General features: G+C 37.0%; 7 protein-coding genes across 7 annotated transcripts; all 7 read left to right on the top strand.

Moving 5' to 3' along the window:
* Positions 1–1,325: 1,325 nt before the first annotated feature.
* Positions 1,326–3,218, top strand: LAS17 (actin-binding protein LAS17; the record flags this gene model as incomplete). The annotated part of the gene is made up of 1 exon (XM_071051763.1): positions 1,326–3,218. One exon carries the CDS (start codon positions 1,326–1,328, stop codon positions 3,216–3,218), a length of 1,893 nt encoding a protein of 630 aa, XP_070907153.1.
* A 1,810-nt stretch (positions 3,219–5,028) lies between these two features.
* SER1 (O-phospho-L-serine:2-oxoglutarate transaminase) lies at positions 5,029–6,219 on the top strand (the record flags this gene model as incomplete). Its single annotated transcript, XM_071051762.1, has 1 exon — positions 5,029–6,219. One exon carries the CDS (start codon positions 5,029–5,031, stop codon positions 6,217–6,219), a length of 1,191 nt encoding a protein of 396 aa, XP_070907152.1.
* A 3,533-nt stretch (positions 6,220–9,752) lies between these two features.
* On the top strand, positions 9,753–11,054 carry TUF1 (translation elongation factor Tu; the record flags this gene model as incomplete). The annotated part of the gene is made up of 1 exon (XM_071051761.1): positions 9,753–11,054. One exon carries the CDS (start codon positions 9,753–9,755, stop codon positions 11,052–11,054), a length of 1,302 nt encoding a protein of 433 aa, XP_070907151.1.
* An 814-nt stretch (positions 11,055–11,868) lies between these two features.
* Positions 11,869–15,678, top strand: MSB1 (Msb1p; the record flags this gene model as incomplete). The annotated part of the gene is made up of 1 exon (XM_071051760.1): positions 11,869–15,678. The coding sequence occupies one exon, from the start codon at positions 11,869–11,871 to the stop codon at positions 15,676–15,678; it is 3,810 nt and encodes a 1,269-aa protein (XP_070907150.1).
* Positions 15,679–16,076: 398 nt separating this feature from the next.
* Positions 16,077–16,325, top strand: IES4 (Ies4p; the record flags this gene model as incomplete). The annotated part of the gene is made up of 1 exon (XM_071051759.1): positions 16,077–16,325. One exon carries the CDS (start codon positions 16,077–16,079, stop codon positions 16,323–16,325), a length of 249 nt encoding a protein of 82 aa, XP_070907149.1.
* Positions 16,326–18,239: 1,914 nt separating this feature from the next.
* On the top strand, positions 18,240–19,556 carry SPR1 (glucan 1,3-beta-glucosidase; the record flags this gene model as incomplete). The annotated part of the gene is made up of 1 exon (XM_071051758.1): positions 18,240–19,556. One exon carries the CDS (start codon positions 18,240–18,242, stop codon positions 19,554–19,556), a length of 1,317 nt encoding a protein of 438 aa, XP_070907148.1.
* Positions 19,557–20,650: 1,094 nt separating this feature from the next.
* On the top strand, positions 20,651–24,901 carry ULS1 (translocase ULS1; the record flags this gene model as incomplete). Its single annotated transcript, XM_071051757.1, has 1 exon — positions 20,651–24,901. The coding sequence occupies one exon, from the start codon at positions 20,651–20,653 to the stop codon at positions 24,899–24,901; it is 4,251 nt and encodes a 1,416-aa protein (XP_070907147.1).
* Between the last annotated feature and the right edge of the window lie 84 nt (positions 24,902–24,985).

The raw sequence follows: 24,985 nt of genomic DNA, 5'->3' as shown, positions 1-24,985 counted from the left end.
TTGTACTGTGTCTTGTGTATAAGGTGAAAGCCTACAAGTTAAGAAGAAAAAAGAAAAATACAGGCGAAGCAGCGAAGGAAGGTATAAAAAAAAAAAGAAAAACAAAATACGAATTAGATAATATCACCTGGATTTGTAGTGAAAATATGACATCCTTAGCCGTGAAAAATTATTCATAATATAGTCCTATAACTCATTGCTAACCAGACTATATCTCATTTGCAAAATCTGTTTATGATATATTATAATATGTAACTTCTTATTGAAGGGCTGTGATATGCTATTTCCTATCTAATCTTCTATACCGTAGGTACTTCTTCTAGAACGTTACCTTTCGAGTTGTACAGTATCTTGTTTTTATTAATTGTTCCACTTTAGAAATTCACACAGTAGCATCCGTACAACGCTCTTCTTCTTCGTTGTCTGTACGTATTATTTCGGCATTTTCCAGTTTCCTTCCTTTCCCCCCCTCCGCCCCATTGTTAAAAACCCGTACATAGCTTTATACTTTCTTTCTTTTTTAATTGTTGGTTAATTTATCGCTTTAATTTCTCATCACTACGGCTATATCTAGCATATTTCTTCCCCTTTAATTTGCATTTCGTTACCGGAATAGATATAAAAAAAATAAATTATCCCGGTTCCGCTTTTCTTGTTGTCCTTATTATACTTCCCTCCCCTCCCTTCGTATCCGCTTTCTTTTTCCGGAGTACAATTACGCTTCTTCTTCTTTATTATTTTGAAAAGCAGCTCTATTACCGCTATGTGTGACTAGCCCAACCATACGGCTATTTCTATAATACACTCCCTTATCTCTCTCTCTCTTTATCTATACACACACACACACACTAACGATAGCACGTGCATATCAGATCTACGAATTCCCCTTGACCAAAAGCCTGATTTACGCTTTTTTTGTTTGATTCTTTCTTTACTCTCCTTACCCGTCAAATCGCGTTCTCACATCAGGGTAATATATATCGTTGTACGTATCACGTGCTTTGTATATTTTTTTTTAATTTTTTTTTTTAATTTTTACATTTTTTTACCATTTCTTTAGGATTGTGAGTTAAGGGCATATCCTTTTTATTTTTTAAACAAAGCCCTTTTGTAGGGGAGACAGGTAAATTTAGGGAAAGAAAAAACCCTTTTGCAAAAAAAGAGATATATTATTATATTAAAGTACTTCATTTTTGGAGGTAGAAACAATTGAATATTTTAAATTATTGTCTAGCCACTCCAACATCCTCCCCTTTTTTTTTGTGGATATCGATTTCTAAATAGAAGTGAAAATACAATTAAACAAAAATCAAAAAAAAAAAAAGATGGGTATACTTACCAATGCTGATAAAGAGATAATTAAGAGAGCATTGCCTAAAAGTTCTAATAAGATTATTGATATTACAGTGGCTAGGTTGTACATAGCGTACCCGAATAAAGAAGAATGGCAATTCACGGGGCTCTCGGGGGCCATAGCTCTAGTCGATGATCTAGTGGGTAACACCTTCTTCCTGAAACTGGTAGACATATTTGGACACCGCGGTGTTCTTTGGGATCAAGAGCTCTACGTGAATTTCGAGTACAACCAGGATAGAACTTTCTTCCACACTTTTGAGATGGAAGACTGTTATGCTGGTCTTCTCTTCGTGGACATTTCAGATGCTGCTCACTTCCATAAAAGAGTAGAGAAACGTCATAAATATGCCTCAAGGAAGACCCTCAATAATAAGAATGCAATTGCAATGACAGCAAAGGTAAAAAAAGAGAACGCATCTAAAGTGGTCCATGGACCAAGAGGTGAAGCCCTAATAGATAACCAGAGACAACGATATGCGCTAGATAACGTAGAACACATACCTAACACGAAGAAGAAGGCTCCACCTCCTCCTCCACCTGTCCCTACTGCTACAACACCAGAACCAGAGGATTTTACCACCAGAGAACGATCTACCACTGTTACCACCATGGATTCAGGAACCCCAGCACCTCCTAATGACTCAATTGTATCCTCACCTGTATCAGAAGCACCAACAAATACGACACAATCACATACAAAGCATAAGGTACCGCCATTGCCGGATAATCTGACAATGGCGCCACCACCACCACCGGTTACTGCAGCACCTGGTCAACCACCAGTAGTTCCAGGACAACCACCATCTGCTCCACCTAGAGCTCAAGATACGTCACAAGGTTCTTTCCCATACCCAGTCCCTCCCTCCCCAGCTCAATCACAACCGCCTGCTGGTAACTTCCCATTCCCAGTTCCTCAACCTCCACAAGGGAATATGTCACCACCGCCTCAACAATTCAACCAGCAATATATGCCTGGTCAGCCAGTATTTGGGCAGCAGAGTAGACCTGTACCACAGCTCCCAAACAGAAACGCAAGACCAGTCCCACAACTACCTCCTGCAGGTAATAGACCCGTACCAGCTGCTGGCGGAAGACCTCCTCCACCACCACCATCCAGAAGAGGACCAGCACCTCCACCTCCACCTCATAGAAATGTATCAGGTTCTGCTCCAACACCAAGTGCACCAACACATCAAAGAAGAGGACCAGCACCTCCTCCACCTCCTAGGGCGGGCCGTCCTATGCCACAGCTTCCAAACAATACAGCTACTCCCTCACCTCAATTTCAACAACCTCCACCTCAACAATACCAACAACCTCCTCCACCACAGTACCAACAACCGCCTCAGCAACAATATCAACAACCACCTCAGCAATATCAACAACCACAATCTGCTTCAGCTGCTGCTCCACCTCCACCTCCACCACCTCCGATGATGACGAGCACTCCAACAGCTGGTGGTGGCGCTCCTCCACCACCCCCTCCAGCATTCTTATCTGCGGCCGCAGCTAATCCATCACAACCTCCTCCACCTCCCGCCATGCCTGCTGCCGGCAATGGAAGCGGAATATCAGAGAGTACTGGTGATCCAGGTAGAGATGCTTTACTAGCGTCAATTAGGGGAGCTGGTGGTATTGGCGCTTTGAAAAAGGTAGATAAATCACAACTAGATAAACCATCAGTACTTTTACAAGAGGCTCGTGGAGAACCTGTTGCTAGCGCCCAGCCTACTGGTGGTGCGGCCCCTGGCGGTCCCGGCGGTCCCGGCGGGTCTCTTGCTGATGCACTTGCCGCTGCATTGAATCAACGTAAAAACAAAGTCAGTGCCAGTGATGACTACGATAATGGCGATGACTGGTAATATAATATTTAATCTAGAATGATATTAACGTATACTCTCTGTATATGTACTTAATATATATAATGATCATATTTTTGCAATGGCGATAATTCATTCTAAGCACATCTGGCATAGCTATGAGTGGTGAGTAATTATATAAATAAAAAAAAGAAAGATGAAGGAGATTAAGTGAAATGTAGTATATTGATCATATATAGAATAGATGGAGGCAAAATATTAGTTAAAAAAAGTTGTATTTTTTATATTTTTTTAAAAGTTAACCATGTAGACTATATTTATTGGGAAGATGGAGATGGGTTCATCTTTCTCTTACCGTTAGTCAAAGTGACGTTAACAAATCTTCTGGTGTACAAAAGTCTCTTGTAAGCTCTACCCTTTGGCTTCTTTGGCTTTTCAGTCTTTTCGACCTTTGGAGTTTGGGACTTAACCTTACCAGCACGAGCTAGAGAACCGTGAACTTTACCCTGTAATAATTGAATGTTTTTATCAAATATCTCTTCTAATTTTCACATGTATTCTTCGCCCCCCCTAAAGGGAATAATATTTCAACTGAACCACTAAAATGGGAGAATATGAAAGGGGAAGAATGAACATTTAAGAAATAGATAATAAAAAATATGTTTTGTTAGTAAAAAGATCTTAATTTGTCTTATTATTCAAGCACGTAAGAGTAAGAAAAAAACGGGGAACTAGTCAGTTTCTTTTAATATTAGGGCAACCTCTTAAACACCCCTCACTATTGCACAAGTCTTTATACCTCATGTCGGATTCTGGATTCACGTACAGGGTCTCTAACAGGTTATAAGCATTTATTCAGGAATATTTATCTTTATGCTCATCTTTCATTTCCACGGTTACTTTTCTCTTGATTATATTCCCACAGCCCCCATTTCATTATATAGCTAGTGGCATCTAATCTCTTATTGTCTCTATTGGGAATTTAATATTTATATTTTAGCCCTGTTTATCATCTTATCTCTCTCTTACTCTCTCGCTATCTTTTTTTTTCTCTATATTAAACGTACCATTTTGTGTGTTTTAGATTCTTTGGTTTGATAAGTTAAACAATATACAAGTATAAAATTACTGAATTACTTATATATCAACCGTATTAAGTCTTTTTCTTGTGTTTGTAAAATGGTTGCATCTACAATTTTGCCACCATCTCTCCCTTCGCACTTGAAGCCATCTCCCTTCGCACAGGTTACCCATTACCAAAATTCACTGGAGTTAGTGAAACGTCCTCTCCTACCTCGGCACCTCTCTCCTGCGTGCTCTCTGTCAAAAAGCTTTTACTTGCTACTCGAACTGTGGCTAGCGACGTTATTTTCCCATGTGTCACACCAACAAAAAAACACCCCCGCCGTCTCCAGTCTCTTTCCTCCCTCCCTGTAATATTTTTTAGCAGCAATACCGCTTTTCTTGTCTTCTTTATTAAGAAAATGTAATTATAAAACAAAATGCACGGATGTATGTGGGTGTGTGGGTGTTTAGACAGTCACAAATTGTATATAATATCCTACGAACAAAGCACATGCCTTATCCTTTAAAAGTGGTTTCACGATTTTTTATTTTTAATTTTTTGGTGACTCTTTTTTTTTGTTGTCTTCGGTCACGTTTTTTTTTTTTCAGATTGTTACTTAGGAAGAAAATAAATTACTGCTACAGTTTCTCACAGCTGAAACCCTTTTTTTTATATATATATAAACACACTAATATTTGAACAATGGGTTGGTTAAAATTACTTCTTTGATTCTCTTTTACATACAAAATCGTACAATAATAACATCAATAACATTAATAATAAAAAATGAGTCTTGATAGAGAAGAACCTAACCATTTCGGAGCTGGTCCAGCTCAATTGCCAACTCCGGTGTTGCAACAGGCTGCTAAGGATTTGATTAACTATAATGGGCTTGGTCTAGGTATTGGTGAGATTTCTCACCGTTCTAAGGATGCCACCAAGGTAATTGAGGATGCTAAGGCGCATCTTGTGGAGTTACTAGATATTCCGGACACTCATGAGGTGTTCTTCTTGCAAGGTGGTGGTACTACAGGTTTCTCCAGTTTGGCTACCAACTTAGAGGCTGCCTACATTGCTAAGACCGGGGAAGTGGCCCCAGGTGGGTACTTGGTTACTGGGTCCTGGTCTCAGAAGGCCTACGAAGAAGCTCATAGACTGCATGTCCCAGCCAAAGTGATCTTCAGCACGAAGGAGTTTAGCAAGGATGGTAAATACGGCGATATCCCAGAGGAGTCTGAATGGTGTGATAGAGTTAAAGGTAACAAATATGCCTACGTCTACCTATGTGAGAACGAAACCGTACACGGTGTCGAATGGCCATCGCTGCCAAAGTGTCTTGTTGAGGACCCAAATATTGAAATAGTTGCTGATTTGTCTAGTGACATTTTGTCTCGTCGTATTGATGTCTCAAAATATGGTGTTATCATGGCCGGTGCACAAAAGAATATTGGTCTTGCCGGTCTAACTTTGTACATTGTTAAGAAGGAAATCCTGCACAACATCTCCGCTATCTCTACGGATAAGTTGGCTGAATTGCATATTCCAATCACTCCAATTGCATTTGATTACCCAACGGTGGCAAAGAATAACTCTGCTTACAACACTATACCTATCTTCACTCTGCATATAATGGACCTCGTTTTCAAAAATCTGTTGAATAAAGGCGGTCTTATTGCTCAAGAGGAGGAAAACAAGGAAAAGGCAAAGATTCTATACGAAGCGTTAGATAGCTATCCAAACTTCTACAACTTGCCTGTCACCGCTAGGGCCAGATCAAGTATGAATGTCGTATTTACTTTGAAGAAAGAGGGTTTAGACGAAAAGTTTTTGAAGGAAGCAAGTGAGTCTAAGCTAACTGGTTTAAAGGGACATCGTTCGGTTGGTGGTTTCAGAGCCTCCATCTACAACGCTCTAACTTTGAAATCAGTTCAATTGCTTGTCGATTTCGTCAAAAAATTTGCTGAGGAAAATCAGTAAGTCATTGTATTACATTAATGATTTGTAGAAGACCAAGATTTCTAAACTTTACCTGCTTTCCGGTTGTGTTTTGCTTTCTTTCAGTACATTTTTTAAGAGTTTTTAAGTATTTTCATGTGTAACGAACTTTACTATTATAAAATGAACATATAATAATGACTTTTACAAGAAAAAACAAGATTTTTTTACTTCAAGTATGTAAGACCGTCTAATTACAAAATACATCGTCGGGATTTATGCGATAATTTCGTACTCAAAAGAAGTCTATAAAAAGGAAATTTTTCCTTTTATGTTTTTATGGCCCATTGATCGCCAACAGATCATGGAAATAGACATCACATTACAAAAAGGTAAAGGATAGACTACCATGATCCATAGTATTGGTCGATCATCCAGCTCAAGATCACCAGTTAGGACAAGTAACCGAGCGAGGCACAGGGCGTAATATAAATTTGGTTAAGATGCCAAGTTAAGTCAAAGAGAAAAAACAAAAAAAAATAAAACTGGAAAATGTTATCGTTAGAAATTTTCTTAGTAAAAGAAAATATATCAGTATTAAAATGCATGAATAATTAATAAAAAAAAAAAAAAAAAAAAATAGAAAAAAAAGGCCTTATAACTTAAATTATGAGATAATATCATAAAAATGCTGGTTTTATTCGTTGACACGGCTTTCTGCTCTATCTCGAACATGTCTAAATTCTTTAGACAACTGATTTGTACATGAACCGATCGGTAAGGGATAAGAATAATAAAAAAATTACCTCTTCACTGTTCTATCATAATATGGAGTATGCAACAATTAGAATTTAATCTAAATTTTCGACTTATTTCTTGTCCTTAGTTTCTAAGTGAACATCGATTTGCTTGTAGTTATCCCACGCTATACGATATATGAAACTTGGAGCAAACCCACCGATGTTTGTGATATAGATATCAATATTTTCAGGAGGTACGTAGTCTGTTATTGGGTTAATAGTATCTAGACGGTTGTTAGGATCCATTCTTGGGAAAACCTTCTGAGACCCACCGAATTCAACAAATTTTTCCACGTCGAATGGGTATAATGGAGACAATTTGAAAAGACCTGCTACAGCAAACACTGGTGTCTTAAATTCACGTGCACACTCACATACTGAAGAGACACCGGAAGTGGAAGAGATGGAACCACCGTTAACGAAAACTGCCTTAGTACCGATGATGACTTTACCGACTCTAGACATCAATGCAAACACAGCTGAGTCAGGAATAACCATGGTCTCGATGTGATGCTCTGCGAGTTTCTTTGCAAAGGAGTGTGCCTTTTCTGTATTATTAGGGAAACCCTCAGTGACGAGCACGGTAAAGGTTCTGTTACCACGTTCTTTAGCTCTGATCAAAAACTTTAGGACAGTCTTAGATTCAGGCGTTGGTGTAAGCAAGATCTCGTGGTCGTGGATAAGATCAATAGCGATCTGCTGGATACCTTCATCGATATTGGTGATTTCGTCTATTAGGTCCCTGATCCCCTGGATAGCGACTTGACGGTAATCAGTCTTGTATGCGTTGTTATTTCTCTGTTTCTTATTGGGCACCGCGGTAGTCTCCTCCTTAGGTTTCTGCAAAAGATTAAACATCGAGGAGATCAATGGCTCGGCTTGCCCTTGTGGGTTCTTCTCGGCACTGTTCTCCTTGGACTCCTCTTCGATTTCATCTCTCAGCACCGCAAGAATACGTCTTATCACATTCCCACAACTGAATGCGGTAGGATGCGCTTTCTCTAGGCGGTTTCCAAGCTGTCTAATCAACTCTATCATCTCGTGCACATTACTCCAACGCGACGCACTCAAAAACCGCATCAGTATCTGCAACGTCTCCAGAGCAATCTCATAGCTGTCCTCGACCTGTCTCCTCTTCAACTTAGCAATAAACGCATCAATTGTAACATTGATATCTGTATTCGTATTCTGATTAAGCACAGTAGACATTGTTAACGTTTTATTTATAACACGAACACCCCCCCCTTTTTCCTACAAATAAAAATATCACTTGAAAGAGGTGAAAGAAATAAAAGGCCATCTCTTATAAAAAGTGAAAAATGTATAAAAAAAAAAAAATTTTTTTCCTGTCAACATAAAATATTATATTGATACATATATACGAATACTCAGCGTGCGTGACTATCTTTTTATACGTCATACTGATCTACGTATATAACATGTGACTTTAGGGTTTTATTTATTGAGGAACCTTAGTTGTTCTTTTTTTTTATTTTTTTAGGGTTCGTTACATAATCCATCCGCCCATCACGTAACAGAGATGTGTATTTTTTGTTTTGTGTGGGGCAGTTGCAGGATGCGGAAAAAGACGTAGCGGCATAGAGACGTAGCATAAAGACGTAGCTTATAGTGGGAGCCCCCACCCCTTTTTTTTTTGTCTTTCATGCCCACTCTGCGAGGATTTTCTCTTCTGGGAGTTCTTTATTTAGTTTTTCAGTTTATGCGGGAATAAAACCTTTTATTCGTACGATAGTTTCTTCGCCACGATCAAACTCCTTTTTTTTTTTTGCTATTTTTTAAGTGCAATTAAGTTTTTTTTGAGTTGGGCTACGGGGTGGTCTTAGCCTGTATATTATCTTCTATTTCTTAAGAAAAAGAACACAGAGACGATCCTTTTTTTTTTTAGTTCCAATTCAGTTCTCTCCCAATATATAAGCTATAATAACCCATATGGAATTATAAACATCGATAAAACAATGGTAAGACAAATAGCAAACATAGCAATATAATATAATATAACAATACAATAATATCACAATACAATAATACAACAATACAATGCTTACAGATATATTGGATTTCATACTGGATGACTCTGTAGGACCACAGGTGGATCAGACGGTTACTCCTGCTGATAACACAGAGAGTATTGTATTTCTCGCGGTGGTGTGGTTTATAGTCGGTATAGTGACCGCCATCGTGGTGGGAACAGTCATCATCCTTATAGTCTCTTCTAGAACCACAGTACCCGATGAAGAATCTCTCATACGTGAAGAGTCCATAGATGAAGAACTATCTGAGACGGAAGATGAGATAGATGAAAAATCTTAGTCTTAATTACAAAAATATTACAAAAATACCCATATATATATTCTTTTTTTTGTGCATTTATCTATTCCTGTTTACCACCGGCTATATACCCTCTAATATATTAATTTCTAACTGTTTTAATCATATCATGGACAAAGCATACTACAGTATATCATGGCAGTGTATACTATAGTTTAGTAATAACGCAGCCGTATCACATCATAGCCATACCGTATAGTGGGATAGTCCGTTACTCCCGAAACTGTGTCCGGGTAATCGTATCGTTGTTAGTGATACCTTGTTTTTCTTGAATTTTTTTTTTTTTTTTTTTTTTTTGACCCGCAAGGGACCTCATATATAAGGAGAAGGATCTTATTTTGGAATATGAGACTGTGTTTTGACAAATGTACTTGGACACCATACAGAACAGCGACAAAAGAAAGAAGAAGGAAACAATAAAACAAGATGAGTGTGTTATTACCTAGATTGGTGCCTTCTCTGGGGATGAGAGTGAGGCCAGTGTGGGGCAAAGTCAGTAGGACTTTTGCTACCTCTGTTCGTTTACAGGCTGCTGCATTTGACAGAACGAAGCCTCATGTGAATATTGGTACTATTGGTCATGTTGACCACGGTAAGACAACGTTGACCGCTGCTATTACCAAGACTTTGGCTGAGAAAGGTGGTGCTGACTTTTTGGACTACAGTTCCATTGATAAGGCTCCCGAAGAGAGAGCCCGTGGTATCACTATCTCTACTGCACACGTTGAATACGAGACCAACAAAAGACATTACTCCCACGTTGACTGTCCTGGTCACGCGGACTACATCAAGAATATGATTACTGGTGCTGCCCAAATGGATGGTGCTATTATCGTTGTTGCTGCCACTGACGGTCAAATGCCTCAGACCAGAGAACATCTGTTGTTGGCTAGACAAGTCGGTGTCCAGCGTATTGTTGTCTTTGTCAATAAGGTTGACACCATCGATGATCCAGAAATGTTAGAACTTGTGGAAATGGAAATGAGAGAATTGTTGAACGAATACGGTTTCGATGGTGACAACGCTCCAATCATCATGGGTTCTGCCTTATGTGCCTTGGAAGGTCGTCAACCAGAGATCGGTGAACAAGCTATCATGAAACTATTGGACGCCATCGATGAATACATTCCAACCCCAGAAAGAGACTTGAACAAACCATTCCTAATGCCTGTCGAAGACATCTTCTCTATCTCCGGTAGAGGTACCGTCGTCACTGGTCGTGTTGAGAGAGGTGAGTTGAAGAAAGGTGAGGAAGTCGAGATTGTCGGCCACAACACCACCCCATTGAAGACCACTGTCACTGGTGTCGAAATGTTCAGAAAGGAATTAGACCGTGCTATGGCTGGTGACAACGCCGGTATCCTTTTGAGAGGTATCAGAAGAGACCAATTGAAGAGAGGTATGGTCATGGCTAAGCCAGGTACCGTCAAGGCCCACACAAAGATCCTAGCCTCCTTGTACATTTTGTCCAAGGAAGAAGGTGGTAGACACTCTCCATTCGGTGAAAACTACAGACCACAGATGTTCATCAGAACAGCTGACGTTACCGTCGTCATGAAGTTCCCAGAGTCCGTCGAAGACCACTCCCAACAAGTCATGCCAGGTGACAACGTCGAAATGGAATGTGAATTAGTCCACCCAACTCCAATGGAAGTCGGTCAACGTTTCAACATCAGAGAAGGTGGTAGAACTGTTGGTACAGGTCTAATTACTCGTATCATCGAGTAAAGAATTATAAAAGAAAGTTTTTAAAAACAAGAACTTGTAAATACTTTTTTTTTTCTTTAGAGAAATTTCTTTGCTTTCCCCCCCCCCCCCCATCTACATTTCCTACTTGTTTCGCAAAGCAAAGGAAATAAGTAAATAATATCCTATTAGATAAGTTAAATAATATTAATATCCCTTGATGTATATAAAAAATAAACCACATATGTTAATATTTAGTATTAAATCATCCGTCTTGTCCTCATGTGATATATACTTGCCTACGGACACGCGAATTTTTTATTTTTTTTTGTTCTTGTTTTGGCAGCTTGTACCTCGTTCAATAGCTTCTCTTTTCTTTTATTTGTTCATCTCGTCTTTCTTTTGTTTATTTTTAATTTATAATTTTTTTTCAAGATTTTATTTTTATTTTTATTTTGTTTTTATTTTTAACTTGCTTTGCTTTGGGATCCATCTCATTTTGATCTCTTGTATTCATTGTTTTTATTATCATTTTTTTTTTATCTTAAATTTAGTTTATAGAAGATAAGCTGTAATAGTTTATAATCTAATATAATATATTACATTTGTATTGTATTATATTATATTTTTATTAAACTACATTACTACTATATTACAGGTTAGAAAGAATATAATTCTATAAATAACAATAAAAAGTTTGATCTGATCTCACTGGAAAAAGAAAAAGAGGGATATTAAAAAAAGCTAAAAATAAAATTGGATTCTAAAGATTTCAGAGTTAGTATTAGATGTTTTTAATCCATTCTTATTAATTATTTTAAAAACAAGAGAAAGAAAAATAGAAAGAAAGAAATATATGACGACGGCAACTAAACCATTACCTACAGTGCCCATGCCACAAGGGACGGAAAGCAAGACCGAGATGGATATTCCTAGTCGGAAACATCCGGTGAAGAAGCAGAAACCTGTTGATAATCTGGATCAAGATGAGTTTGAATTTTTCCATGAATTCTCTAGGAGTAATGTCAAGGGTGTTATACATTTAATTACAGCGGAGTTGAAGGATAGAGGTACAGATGTAGAGTATCTGATGATACCGTTGAGGCCTGAGCAGACTAATGAAAAACTGTTGGGCTTCCTGAACCAGGTGTTCCCTCTAGGTAACGGGCAGCCTGTCAACGAGAAGAAGCAGCTGAAGATAATCTCCAAGTGTGATGTGTGGACATTGTTCCAAGCGTTGAAATATATCTGGTGCAGACTGCCTGGTGCAGAGGTTGTTGGTTGGAAAGCGTATAACGAGTTCAAACTCCGAGAAAAGGATAAGGACTACCCGAGAAAATCGTTCCTTGAGATTATGCCTCAGTGTCTCGCATCACCAAATCATGCATCCATAGTGTACGATTTTTTCGACCTCATAGTTACAATATCTTCAAACTCTAAAGTTAATAAGATGAGTGCCAGGAAGATTTCTAAAATGTGTGCTGTGTGGGCATTCGGCAAATTTCCAGATCAGAACCATGATTATGACTTTGATTCGAAGTCATCGAAAACTGTTAATAACTCAATCAAGGACGGGTTTGACCAATGGATCCCCGGGTCTGATGCTATGTTTCATTTACTATTGGCATTTTTAAGGAGTTTTGTACCGAAAGATATAGAAAATGCAAAGCTTCCGAAAACGCTAAAGAATCTACTGTTCAATAGTGAATACCCTCCTTTGAAATCTACGGCTTTTGCTTCAGAGACAATATTAACTATTCCTTTAGTCACTCTTCATACAAGTACATTTTCAAGGAAACCTTGGCAGTTATTGGAAAGATGTAACGAAATGTTGAATTTTGATCATCACGACGCGTTTGAAGCTAGAGAAGATTATGCATTACTAAAATCATTATTCAAAAAGAAAAACAATGTTGAAGGAATAAGCAGAAAAATGTCCCAGGAATCAAGACGCTTAATGAAAGAAATGTCTACAAAACATTCAACCTTCCAGGCTGGCTGGGCACCTAGAAAGGCTCTACCTAATGATTTAAATTTACGCTCTAAAATTGATGTCAAACGTATTGATATTGATGATTATTTTATTTGGACATGGCTTTCTACGTTATCCTACGAACAGACCTCAGAGAAAAAGAAAATTTTTGGACGTTCTTTAATTTTAGAGTTTGAATTTGATGGTTTTAAGAAATGGGTAGTTTTTCAAGAATCCGATTTAGTACTAGAACATATAATTGATGAAGAGAGACAAAAATCCATGAAAGCTAAAAAGGATTCTATTAATACTAGCTTCGAATCTGATACGTTCAGCGAACCTACTTCACAATCTTCCACTAATCGAAATATAACACCTGTATATGAAAAATTCCAGAATGAAGTACCCCAAAATAGTGTAGCCATGAATCCAAAATCCACTAATACATCTGGGTATCACACAGTAATTGATTTAGATGCACGAAAAGATAAGAACAATATGAAGAACAAAATTCAGAAATGGAACCCATTACATAATTTACGAAAGAAAAGTGGAAACTCTGAAACAGAACATAAAGAAGCAACATCAGATATCAAGAAAAAATTCAAGAGCCATAAATATGATGACTCAGCACCTCTCACAGATTTAAGTGATCCTATGAGTTATCAGTTACCGGATATAAAACCAGATGACAAAGGTTTCAGTATTGAACTCCCTGATATAGAAGGTGATCAATTGTTGGATGATAAACGAACAAATAATCATGGTTACATAACGCCGGTCAGTAATTCAGAGTTGAACAATCAACAAGCACATGCTTACCAGCGACCAGCGCAGCCAAACAAATTTAATATTCGACAAAGACCTTCTAGGCCAGATTTACGAGCAAATAATGATGATATAAAACCTATACACGAAGACAGAGCACCTGAGAAGGAGGAAAAAAGACCTTCAAAGGAACAAAGAATTATACCAAAGGAAGAAAAAAGAATTACTGATGGCACTATTGAGGACTTGAGTGGAATGGTTGAACAGATGATGGCCTTCGAATATCAAGATGCTGATGCGATAGAAAACAGTGACGATATCCTAAAAGGAGTTACTAAATTTGATCAATACAAAAGAAATGAAATTCAAAGTACTGATTCTCTTGCAGTTCACTCTTTGAAAATCAGCACTGGTACATCGGAATCCTTGGTCGATAGTCTTGATCTGCCAAATACAAAGAAAGGTTTGGAACCTCAGTTAGTTAACCATGAACGAAGCCCATATTCGAGGGTACCTGTATCAATGTCAAACGATATTGATCGTACTCCAAGGCTGGTGAAGAATAAGAACTCTTCACCAATGAACTCCAATGATTATTTATCCCCAACAAATGACTCAAAAACTCCAATGACCAGGAGATCTCCTGATTTATCTTACCAACAGCCTGATAATAACTCTAATTATCCTCAAGAATCTGTACCAGAAGCAAATCGTTATCCAAATCCATCGACATACACTAACGATCAAGGCAGTAGACATTCTCCTGTAGGACAATCTAAGCGTAATATTTCGCCGGAAAGAACAAACCAAGCTCTTCCAAGCACTCCTCGGGGGCCACAAACTAAAATTCCTTATAATAAGAATGATATTTTATCTCCATCACGAGATCAATATGAAGTTTCTAAAGCTATTCCACAGCCTCCGCTACAAGAACATTCTGTAAACCATCAAATGATACCAAATCCTCAAATGGTGCCAAATCCTCAAATGATACCCACGCCTAAAAAGATGAGTAACAATCGTCACCCACAACAAAATCATCAATTCAATTCAGCATTACCAAATCAAGCATATAGGTCACAATCTCCTGAGAAGAAATCTATGTCTCCTCAACCCCCTATGAAATCTAACATACCTATACCTATACCTAAACCACACCACGGTGGTATGGTCTCGTCTCCAAGTTTCCAAGACGCTATGCCTACACAAATTCCTCCTCCAATAGGAAATAAGATTTACTCAGGTTCTCCAATGAGTAGTGCAGAAAATGTCGCAAGGAAGCATCTAAACGTGCCTGGTAGTCAAGAGCGACTACCTCAGCAGCAGCCTTTTCATACACCTCAAAAGAAGATGGGTTATCCAATGAATAATCAATCTGATTATGCATCTCCACAACAAGATCCGTACATGGAACAACAGCATGGTGGCTATCCTCCACAACGTTTGCAACAGCAGCAGTATCCGCAGCAACAACAATATCAACAAAATATGTACCCACCACAAGGGTACAGTGACAACAGTGGGTATGGTCAAATGATGCCACCACCCCCCGCCCAGGATGGATACTATCCGCAGTATAACAACAAAAGGATGCCAAATTCACCATCACAATATGGTCAATTTATGCCGGTGCCTCAGCAACCGCAACCTATGGCCGGTGGTTATCGTAATGGCAATGGTGCTGGTAATCCACAAATGATGATGCCAAATCCTCAGTATTCTCAACCGTTAATGCCTCCACATAGCCCACATAAGAGACAAAGTAATTTTGGTGCAGGTGCGGGTGCTCCGGCTGACTACATTCCGCCTATGGTTCCTATGGCACCTATGGGCCATGTGAATAAACTACATGGTGTTAACATGAATAAGAAGCGAGAACAAAAGAAATTATATAACGATATAAGAAGTGGTAATTTTGGTATCTAGGTACTGATCACATATATAAAATTTTTAATATTAGTTAGTGTTTTTTTTTTTCTTTTTTTTTCTTTTTATAATAGAAGTTAAGTAGAATCTATGATGCCGATTAGAATAAAATCATAAAGAAGTCTAGATTTTTTTAATAACTAATGATCGATTTTTGATTTTTGATTTTTAATTTATGGGTATTTTGATCTTGGTTGGGATTTGTTTTATATTGTTTTTTTTGTTCAAATAAAGAGAAACGCGTTTATTTTGCCATACAAAAAAAAAATTGGAAAATAAAGAAAGGGAAATAGGACCTAGCAAATGATATATAAGAGAGCAAATATTATTGAGTGTGAGTAGTATAAACCTGTTCAAAACTCTTTTAGATTAGAAATAGAAATAGTGATAGAAAAAAAATGAGTAGTGATGAACTGAAAAAGGAAGTGATAGAGAATAAGGATAAAAGAGAAAAGGTCCAACCATGGACCCAAGTAGAACAGGAAATACCGGTCCGTTCCTTTACTGGGTATAGAGTTGAGTTAGGTGGATGGATACGGAACGACAAGTTAGCTGACCGTCAAAAGGAGATGGAGGAGGAAGATAAGAATAAAGAAAGCCTGAATGAGGAAAGATTAAACGTGTACGCTCCCACAAAAAAGAATTAAGCTTTTTAAGGATATTTTAATGAAACAGAATAAGCAATCTGCCAGCATGTCAAGATTATGTAATATTATAGTTCTCTCTCTCCACCGCCCCCGCCCCGTGCCCCGAGAAAGTGTTCTCATTTATTTAGGGAAACTACAGCCTCACCATCGATCTGGGAGTATTTCATTAGATTTTCTCCGTTTTTCTTGTTCCTATCTATACTACACTTTCTAACTGGTGATAAGGTCACACTTGAACTAGCGTTAAGGTGTATGTATGTGTGTATGGGGGGAAGGTACAGTGTAAATCCAAACTAAGATTAGATTACGTTATTGTAATGTTTTAAGTTGTTAACAAATCTACGTATCAGTTTTGTAAAGAGCATAGCAAAATGAATAACGGTTGTTTTCTATACACTTGACTACGGTTGTTTGTCTTTTTACCCGCTAGTGTTTATAATAAGAACAGGGGGAGAGATTTACTTTCGGTGTATATCTGGGGATGACGATTTCTTCCCGCTCCGCATTCCCCTAATGGTGAAGGTAAATCTTATGTATATAAAGATTTGCCGCCCATTCCTTTACAGAAAAAGAAAAGAAAGAATTGTTTATCTCCTACTGATAGCTTCAACATATGCCAGGGTGTTGTTATTATATATCTTATTTCTTTATTATTGAAGAGACAAATAACACGTCTTTTTTTTTATTTTTTTTTATTTTTCTATATTACCCTCTAACCTCACGTGCTTATAATGATGCGACGTATATCTTTAGTCCATTTTAATCTACTAAATAACTAATAATAGCACCCTTATACTATAGTAAATTTTGACAGGGGTGGGGGGCATTCGTTCGTTCCGGTATTTTGTTACCTATTCGGGAAATAAGTCTTATTTCTTAAAAAAAAAACCCAGCCTGGAACCCGCAGTGGTGGTTTTTATTCCTTTCAACTAAACTCGTGGTCTCCACCACCTCACATCCAAACTCCTAAAAACATATATATAGAGAGGTTACAGAGAGATCAAGCAGGACGTTGTACGAGGGAACATTTCTTTTTTTTATAACGTGTATCTTTGTTTTGTATAACTTTGCAGTGCACTTTGCCGTTCATTGTTTTAACTAGGGAGTTTAATAAGAGATGAGTGATGAAGAAACCAGCCAGGAGCATTAATATTTTAATCAGCCTGGCTGGGGTATCCAAACCCAACCATTTAAGAATTCATTAGAAATAGAAACACTATCACCGTCTAAGAACAAACTGGGGGTGGGAAACAAAAAAAAATAAAAAGAAATGCTCCAAAGGGTTCTATAAATACTTCGGAAAAACTCTCTCTCTCTTGTGTAAAGTGAGTGAGATTGTGCGGTGGACACAAAAAAAATCAAACAATCACAAAAAAAATTAAAATACGCGATGAGCTGTTTCGTTTCGTTTTGCTTTGTTTTAATGATTTGCCTTAATGCACATCTCTTGAACAATATTTATCAACTAAAATAAGTTAAATTAACCTCTCCATTCGGTTTTTTTTTATGTGTATTAATTCTTTACGTCATTTATAGTACTTTATAACTAATCCCAATATAGTACCATTTATTGAGTCAAAAGAAAAGTAAAAGGGAAAGAAAGAAAGAAAAAAAAACTATCTTCGAATAATGTGTACTTATCTTACCATATAAATAGGATTGTAAAATTCAAAAAAAAAAAAAATTAATATAATACTCATCTCTTTTTGATAAAGATTCTTGATAGAAGAAGAAGGAATAAAAAATTATTATAATAATAAATATAAATACTACAATAGTATAACATAAAAATAAAAATAAAGAGTTTTTTTTGTATTTTTTATTGGAGAGGGGAGAACACAATATATTAATAAGATAGTAATAATAATAAAACAATAGAACAATTGCAAAAAAAAAAACTAACTAGAATAAATAATGGTTTCAATTACATTATTATTCGTTTCATTCTTTATAGCGCTTGTATATGGTCTGCCTGTTGGGCCACATAGGGTGGTTCCGGGTTCTAAGCTCGAGAAAAGACTGTTTGATTACGGCTCTGAAACTATGAGAGGTGTCAACATAGGTGGTTGGTTAGTCCTTGAGCCATATATCACTCCATCCCTCTTTGAACAGTTCAGAACTAATGACCAGAACGATGACGGTATCCCAGTGGATGAGTTTCACTTCTGTCAGCAATTGGGCTACGACGCTGCCAAGGACCAACTAATGAGTCACTGGTCGTCATTCTACACCGAACAGGATTTCCAACAGATTGCCGCTAAGGGTTTCAACATGGTTAGAATCCCGGTTGGTTACTGGGCTTTCAAGACCGTGTACGGTGACCCATACGTTACGGGAGAACAAGAGGCTTTCTTGGATCAGGCTATTCAATGGGCCTCTACATACGGTTTGAAGGTCTGGGTCGACTTGCACGGTGCTGCAGGGTCGCAGAATGGGTTTGACAATTCAGGTCAAAGAGACGTTATTGGATTCCCTGCTGAAGACTACTTCACCCAAGTGACCACTGATGTTATCAACTACTTGTTGAACAAGTATTCCCAAGATGAGTTTATAGAAACTGTCATTGGTGTTGAGTTGATTAACGAGCCACTGGGACCAGCTATTGATATGGATAAGTTGAAGTACAGTTACTATCAACCTGCCTATGAATACTTAAGAGATACTGTGCAGAAGTCACAGAATATTATTATTCACGACGCTTTTCAACCATACAATTACTGGGATGATTTCTTAACTTTAGACCAGGATACTTGGGGTGTTACTGTTGATCATCACCACTACCAGGTCTTCAGTCCAGAAGAATGTTCTCGTGACATTGATACCCATGTCAGCGTCGCTTGTGCTTGGGGAACCGGTGTCTTGAATGAAGCACACTGGACGGTTGCTGGTGAGTGGAGTGCTGCATTGACCGATTGTACCAAGTGGTTGAATGGTGTAGGAATTGGTGCCAGATACGACGGATCATTCTGGAAAAATGGCGCTGGTTCCTACTACATTGGGTCCTGTGCTAACAATGAGGATATTAACTCTTGGACGGAAGAAAGAAAGCAGAACACAAGAAGGTACATCGAAGCTCAACTAGACGCTTTTGAATTGAGAGGAGGCTGGATCTTCTGGTGCTGGAAAACAGAAACCAGTATAGAATGGGACGCTTCTAGATTGATTGAGTATGGCTTATTCCCACAACCATTATCTGATAGATGGTACCCAAATCAATGCGGTTTCCAATAAATCATTTAATCCCTATAAGCCTTAAATTTTCTCTCATATTTTTCGCTTTATTATTTTTCGTTCTTCCCTTGAATGACTCTCCGATGTTACTACGTTTATTTGGAACTGGCTTCCATCAAAAATGACATTATTTTACTCAAAAAATTTACAAATTATAATCTGCTTTTATTTTTTATTTTCTAGATGTTTATCATCATTAAATTTTTGCCTTTTTTTCTTATACCAGCATTTCTCTTTGCTTTCGTTTACCAGACTTTACCTGCATACTGTGAATCATAACAAAGGAGACAGAAGAAAGAGTTCAAATTGACAACAAAAATTAATAACCGTATTTATTATACTTGGCCCAGGTTTATTTTTATTTTTATTTTTATTTTTGACTTCCTTTTTTTAATTTTTAATCGAATTAACACTATTAATTCTGACGTTTTCTACCTATTGCACTGTGATCAATTCAAATAACTTTCTTTTTCATTTGTCTAACAATTGCCGTGTATTTGAGCACCATTGAGACTTGTTTCTACAATGACTATCTTACTATCTTATATAAAAATTTCTCTATCTGTTTGTCTAGTTTACATTTCCCGGTTTATAATATAGATTAATAATACAACTAAAATTAATGTTGTAGTTTTGCGTTCGAATAATATTTAATGGTCTTAATGGATACTTTCAACTTAATGGATACTTTCATATTAGCTACTATAGTTATTTTAAGTTTTTATTTTATTGATATATTACCCGGGTTAATAAATTCCGCGTTTTGGCGCACACACAAAATTACACTAATATATTTGTGATGCCTTACTTCTATTTTATTGATGATTAAACCATAATACAACTCAGAAGTGGTAGATACGTGAATATTAAGGAGTTCTGAGGTTTATTAAAACCATTAAAGTATTTGCTCACTACGTTTTTTGCTAACTATTTAGTCCCTGTACAGTGGTACTAGTTGCTATATATTGATTGCCGATTTGCATATATTTGGAAATATCAAGCTTCATTGTTAATAAATTAGTGATTAATTGGTAGAATAACATAGACTGAATTAATTTGCACACTTTTTATGCCTTTTTTATAGACTTTTTGAGATGCAAAACGTAACAACTATTGATCTTACTCTGGAAGACTCAGATGTGGAAGAATATAATGCTCTAGGAGAACTACCTGGAGGATTAAAAAATACCGTAGCTGATGGTATTACTAGAGATAATAGTGCTAAACTCGATGAGGGTGATGCCTCGTTAAACTCGAATAATAAGGATGAGGAGCAGTTTTCGTTTAACGATAATCAATACGTAGGTAAGACTGACGATGAGAAACTACTGTTATCCCAAGAGGAGGATGACGAATTACCAGTAGCCTCTAATAGACAGGCTATGAATAGGCTAGTGACGAATAAGGAACGAATGCAAAAATTACTAGAACAAAGAACGACCTTGAATAAAGGTATTGAGAGTAACACGTTATCTACACTTCCGAGTACTCCAAAAGATAGTAAAAACATAAATATTAAGAAGGATACCTCTAGCAGCCCACTACTCGATGGTGGCTCACCTGGGACAATGAGACTAAAAGGACTTGGAAATGGTAGCCCCGGGAAAAAGCGTAGTGCATATGCAGTGGCCACCCCAATATCTAATCACGGTACTGGATCCGATTCTAATGACTCTCAGAAAATGTACGACTCAGATAATTCAGAAAGGAAAAGGAAAAAATTTTCTGATGAACCTGCAGCTCAGTTAGCTAATAATGATGACGTCGATATTATAGTTTTATCTGATGATGATGATAATAATGATTCCAATTACCTTGATTCGAAGCTAAAGAATAAAAACTCTATCTCAAATGACTATGAACAAGTAAAAGAAGAAGTTCCCATTTTAGATCTTGTGAAAAATGAAGCTAATGAAGATATAGAAGGACTCCATAAGAAAACTGACCTTACAATTGATGAGTTACAGGAAAATTACAAAATGCTCGCAAAACACTTTAATAAAAAGGAAGCAGAACTCAAGAATAATATTGGAAATTTGCAAAATACACACATTATTCTTCAAAGAAAACTGGTAGCAAGACAAAAGAAATTGGATGAGGCAGAAAAGAGATGGAAATTATTACTTCGATCAGCTACCAGGCAAACTGAAGCTAGCTCAACACAACAAATTCTAATTAATGAGGCTATAAATGTAGTCAATAAACTTAAATCTGATAGAGATGCAACACGGCTGAAGCTCGATAATGTTGCTCAAAAATTAAATGAGGCCAATACAAAATGGCATTCTGTTCAGAAACATAAATCAGAACAATTAGATAAAACAAAAAAAGAAATTCAGCATAAAACTAGAGATGAAAGTAATAAAAAATTTGTAGATGAGAGGAAAAAGTATCTGGTTGAACGAGATATATTAAATGAAATGTTTCAAAATGGATCACTGTCCCGTGATATGCACACACAATTGTTAAGAGAGCTCGAGCAAAAAATTAACAGTCTTAGCGTTGAGCAATTTGATGATAATAAAAACATGCAAGGAATGCACGGTGCACCGCCTATCGATGATCTCTTTATTAAATCGATTAATATGGCAAGAGATCTATTAATGAAAAATACATCAAGGTCAGTTGTGACCAAAAATCAACTGTATCATTATTTAAACACGCTCGTTTCCTATAAACAAACCTTTGAAAATGGTAGTTTCTGTGATAAAACCTTACGAAGAGCTTGTGCAGATGCTGCTCAAGCTTTGCACCATAATGGAGTAAAGATGCCGATAGTTTTTGAGAGATTGCAAGATTATGGTATCAAATATACTGTACCAGATATTATCAACCCTGATCGAAGAGATCAATTTTTCAAAAGCATTGATGTAGCAATGAATTTGATCCAAAAATCCGACAGAAATATGGAGATTAAATGGAGGTTACTTGAGATGTTAAAACAGTTACAGAATTTTAGATTGGAAATTGATGAAGGTAGACCACCAATGCTTTCAGATAAGGAAACAATTGGTCGAAATGTAATTCAATTAAAACAGCAAGGTTTGAAAATGGAAAAACTATATGAAAATCTCAGGATTTACGGTGTACCGGTAACAGAAGGCGAGCTACTAAATTGGAGTACTGTCCAATCAATGTCCTTCGGTCAACCGATAAATCCTTCAGATGATATTAATTCCAGTGGTTTACAAGCAATCACAAATGTGCATTCTGTCCAGGATCAAGAGCAAATCAGATCTCTTCTCGAAAATTTGAAACAAAGTGAGGATGAAGTGGAAGGTGAGGCGTTAACACCTGAGGGTATGACTGTCAATTTGTTGAGGCATCAACGACTTGGTTTACAGTGGTTGTTGAATGCAGAGGCTTCAAAGAAAAGAGGTGGCCTGTTAGCAGATGATATGGGGTTAGGAAAAACTGTTCAGACAATTGCTTTAATGCTTGCTAATCGCTCAGGAGATGAGAATATGAAGACTAATCTTATAGTTGCTCCTGTCTCTGTCCTGAGAGTATGGAAAGGTGAGATTGAGACAAAAATCAAGGAATCTAGTGACATCAAGTGTATTATATATGGGGGGGTGAGTGGAGCTAAGCCACGATTTTGGGAAGCAATTGCTAGCAATGATGTAGTTTTGATATCTTATCAAACTCTGGCTAATGAGTTCAAGAAACATTGGCCAGAACGCCTAAAGTCAGATAGTAAGCAATTGCCACCAATCCCTGATATAAAGGCAATGAATTCTCTAAAAACTAAAAATGAGTACTGGTCTCCGTTTTTTTCTAATGAGACACAGTTTTATAGAATGATCCTTGATGAAGGCCAGAATATAAAAAATAAGGAAACCCAAGCAGCCAAGGCATGTTGTACTGTTAATAGTATGTATCGCTGGATATTATCAGGAACACCGATTCAAAATAACATGGAAGAATTATTCTCTCTGATTAGGTTTTTGAGAATCCCACCATATAGTAGAGAGGAAAGATTTCAACGAGACATAGGAAAGCCATTTTCTAACTTAAAGCAGAACTATGATAGTGAAAGCAGAAAACAAGCTATGAAGAAAGTAAGAGTTCTTTTGAGAGCAATCATGTTAAGAAGATCTAAATCGGATAAAATTGATGGTAAATCGATCTTAGAATTACCTCCAAAAACTGTTAAAACTGATGAAAAGGCATTAGAAGGAGATGAACTGGAATTTTATAAACAACTTGAAGCAAAAAATAAAAAGATGGCTAAAAAACTGCTTGAGTCCAAAGTTCAAGGAAATTATTCAAGTGTTCTAACACTTCTATTAAGACTAAGACAAGCTTGCTGCCATCCAGAATTGGTAATAATTGGTGAGAAAAAATCTGAGGCAACTGCAGTGGTTAATGGTAAAAACTTTAGTAATGACTGGTTACGACTATATTTTGTGATTAAAAAAATGAAACCAGAAGCCATTGATACTGTTAATTCTGCTAATGATTCTATGACATGTTTATGGTGTATGGAACAACTGGAACCTGAATCCACATCAGTTTTAACTGGTTGTGGTCACTTGATTTGTAATTCCTGTATTGAAACTTTCACTGAAGAAGCATCAAGTCAACCACAGGCAAAGTCAGGGGCAAAAGGAAGTGTATATTTACCTTGTAAGGACTGTAATAAATTGACTAATGATAAAGATTTTGTATCATTAAGACTCTTTAATCAAGTCGTTATCGAAGGATTTACTAGAGAACAATTATATGAAGAGTTCCAGAGAGAAATGGTTAAGCAGAAAGACAGAAAGAAAAACTCGTATACCCCGGATTTGCAAAAGCTAGTCCCTTCTACTAAGATGAATCAGTGTATTGATATAATAAATGACGTTTTTGATAAATCTGACACAGAAAAATTAATTATATTTTCACAGTTTACAACCTTTCTTGACCTATTAGAATATATCTTATCGAAGAGAAAAAATATGCCCTGTTTGAAATATACTGGTGACATTAATGCTAAACATCGGTCTGAAATTATTAATAGATTTTATAGTGAAGACGACAAGAGAATCCTTTTGATCTCGATGAAAGCAGGTAATTCTGGTCTAACGTTAACATGTGCTAACCATGTGGTACTTGTTGATCCATTTTGGAATCCATATGTTGAAGAGCAAGCGCAAGATCGTTGCTACAGAATTAGTCAAACTAGAAGTGTTACAGTACATCGCTTATTTGTCCGGAACTCTGTGGAAGATAGAATTTTAGAACTGCAGAAATTGAAAAGAGAAATGGTGGATGCCGCAATGAATGCTAAGAAGATGAAGGATATTAACAAATTGGGTACCCGTGAGCTTGGTTTCCTTTTCGGTTTGAACTCTCTATAATTTGGGTAGGCTGCTATCCTAAAACTAATAAAATAAATAAAAATTATATTCAATCTACTAATATTACATGCAAAGAATAAAATG

The sequence above is a fragment of the Nakaseomyces bracarensis genome (genome assembly GCF_045282275.1).
Source record: "Nakaseomyces bracarensis strain CBM3 chromosome Unknown Scaff7_0, whole genome shotgun sequence".
NCBI lineage: Eukaryota > Fungi > Ascomycota > Saccharomycetes > Saccharomycetales > Saccharomycetaceae > Nakaseomyces > Nakaseomyces bracarensis.
Note: the sequence above shows the minus strand (reverse complement) of the source record. Positions and strands in the feature narration are given on the sequence as shown.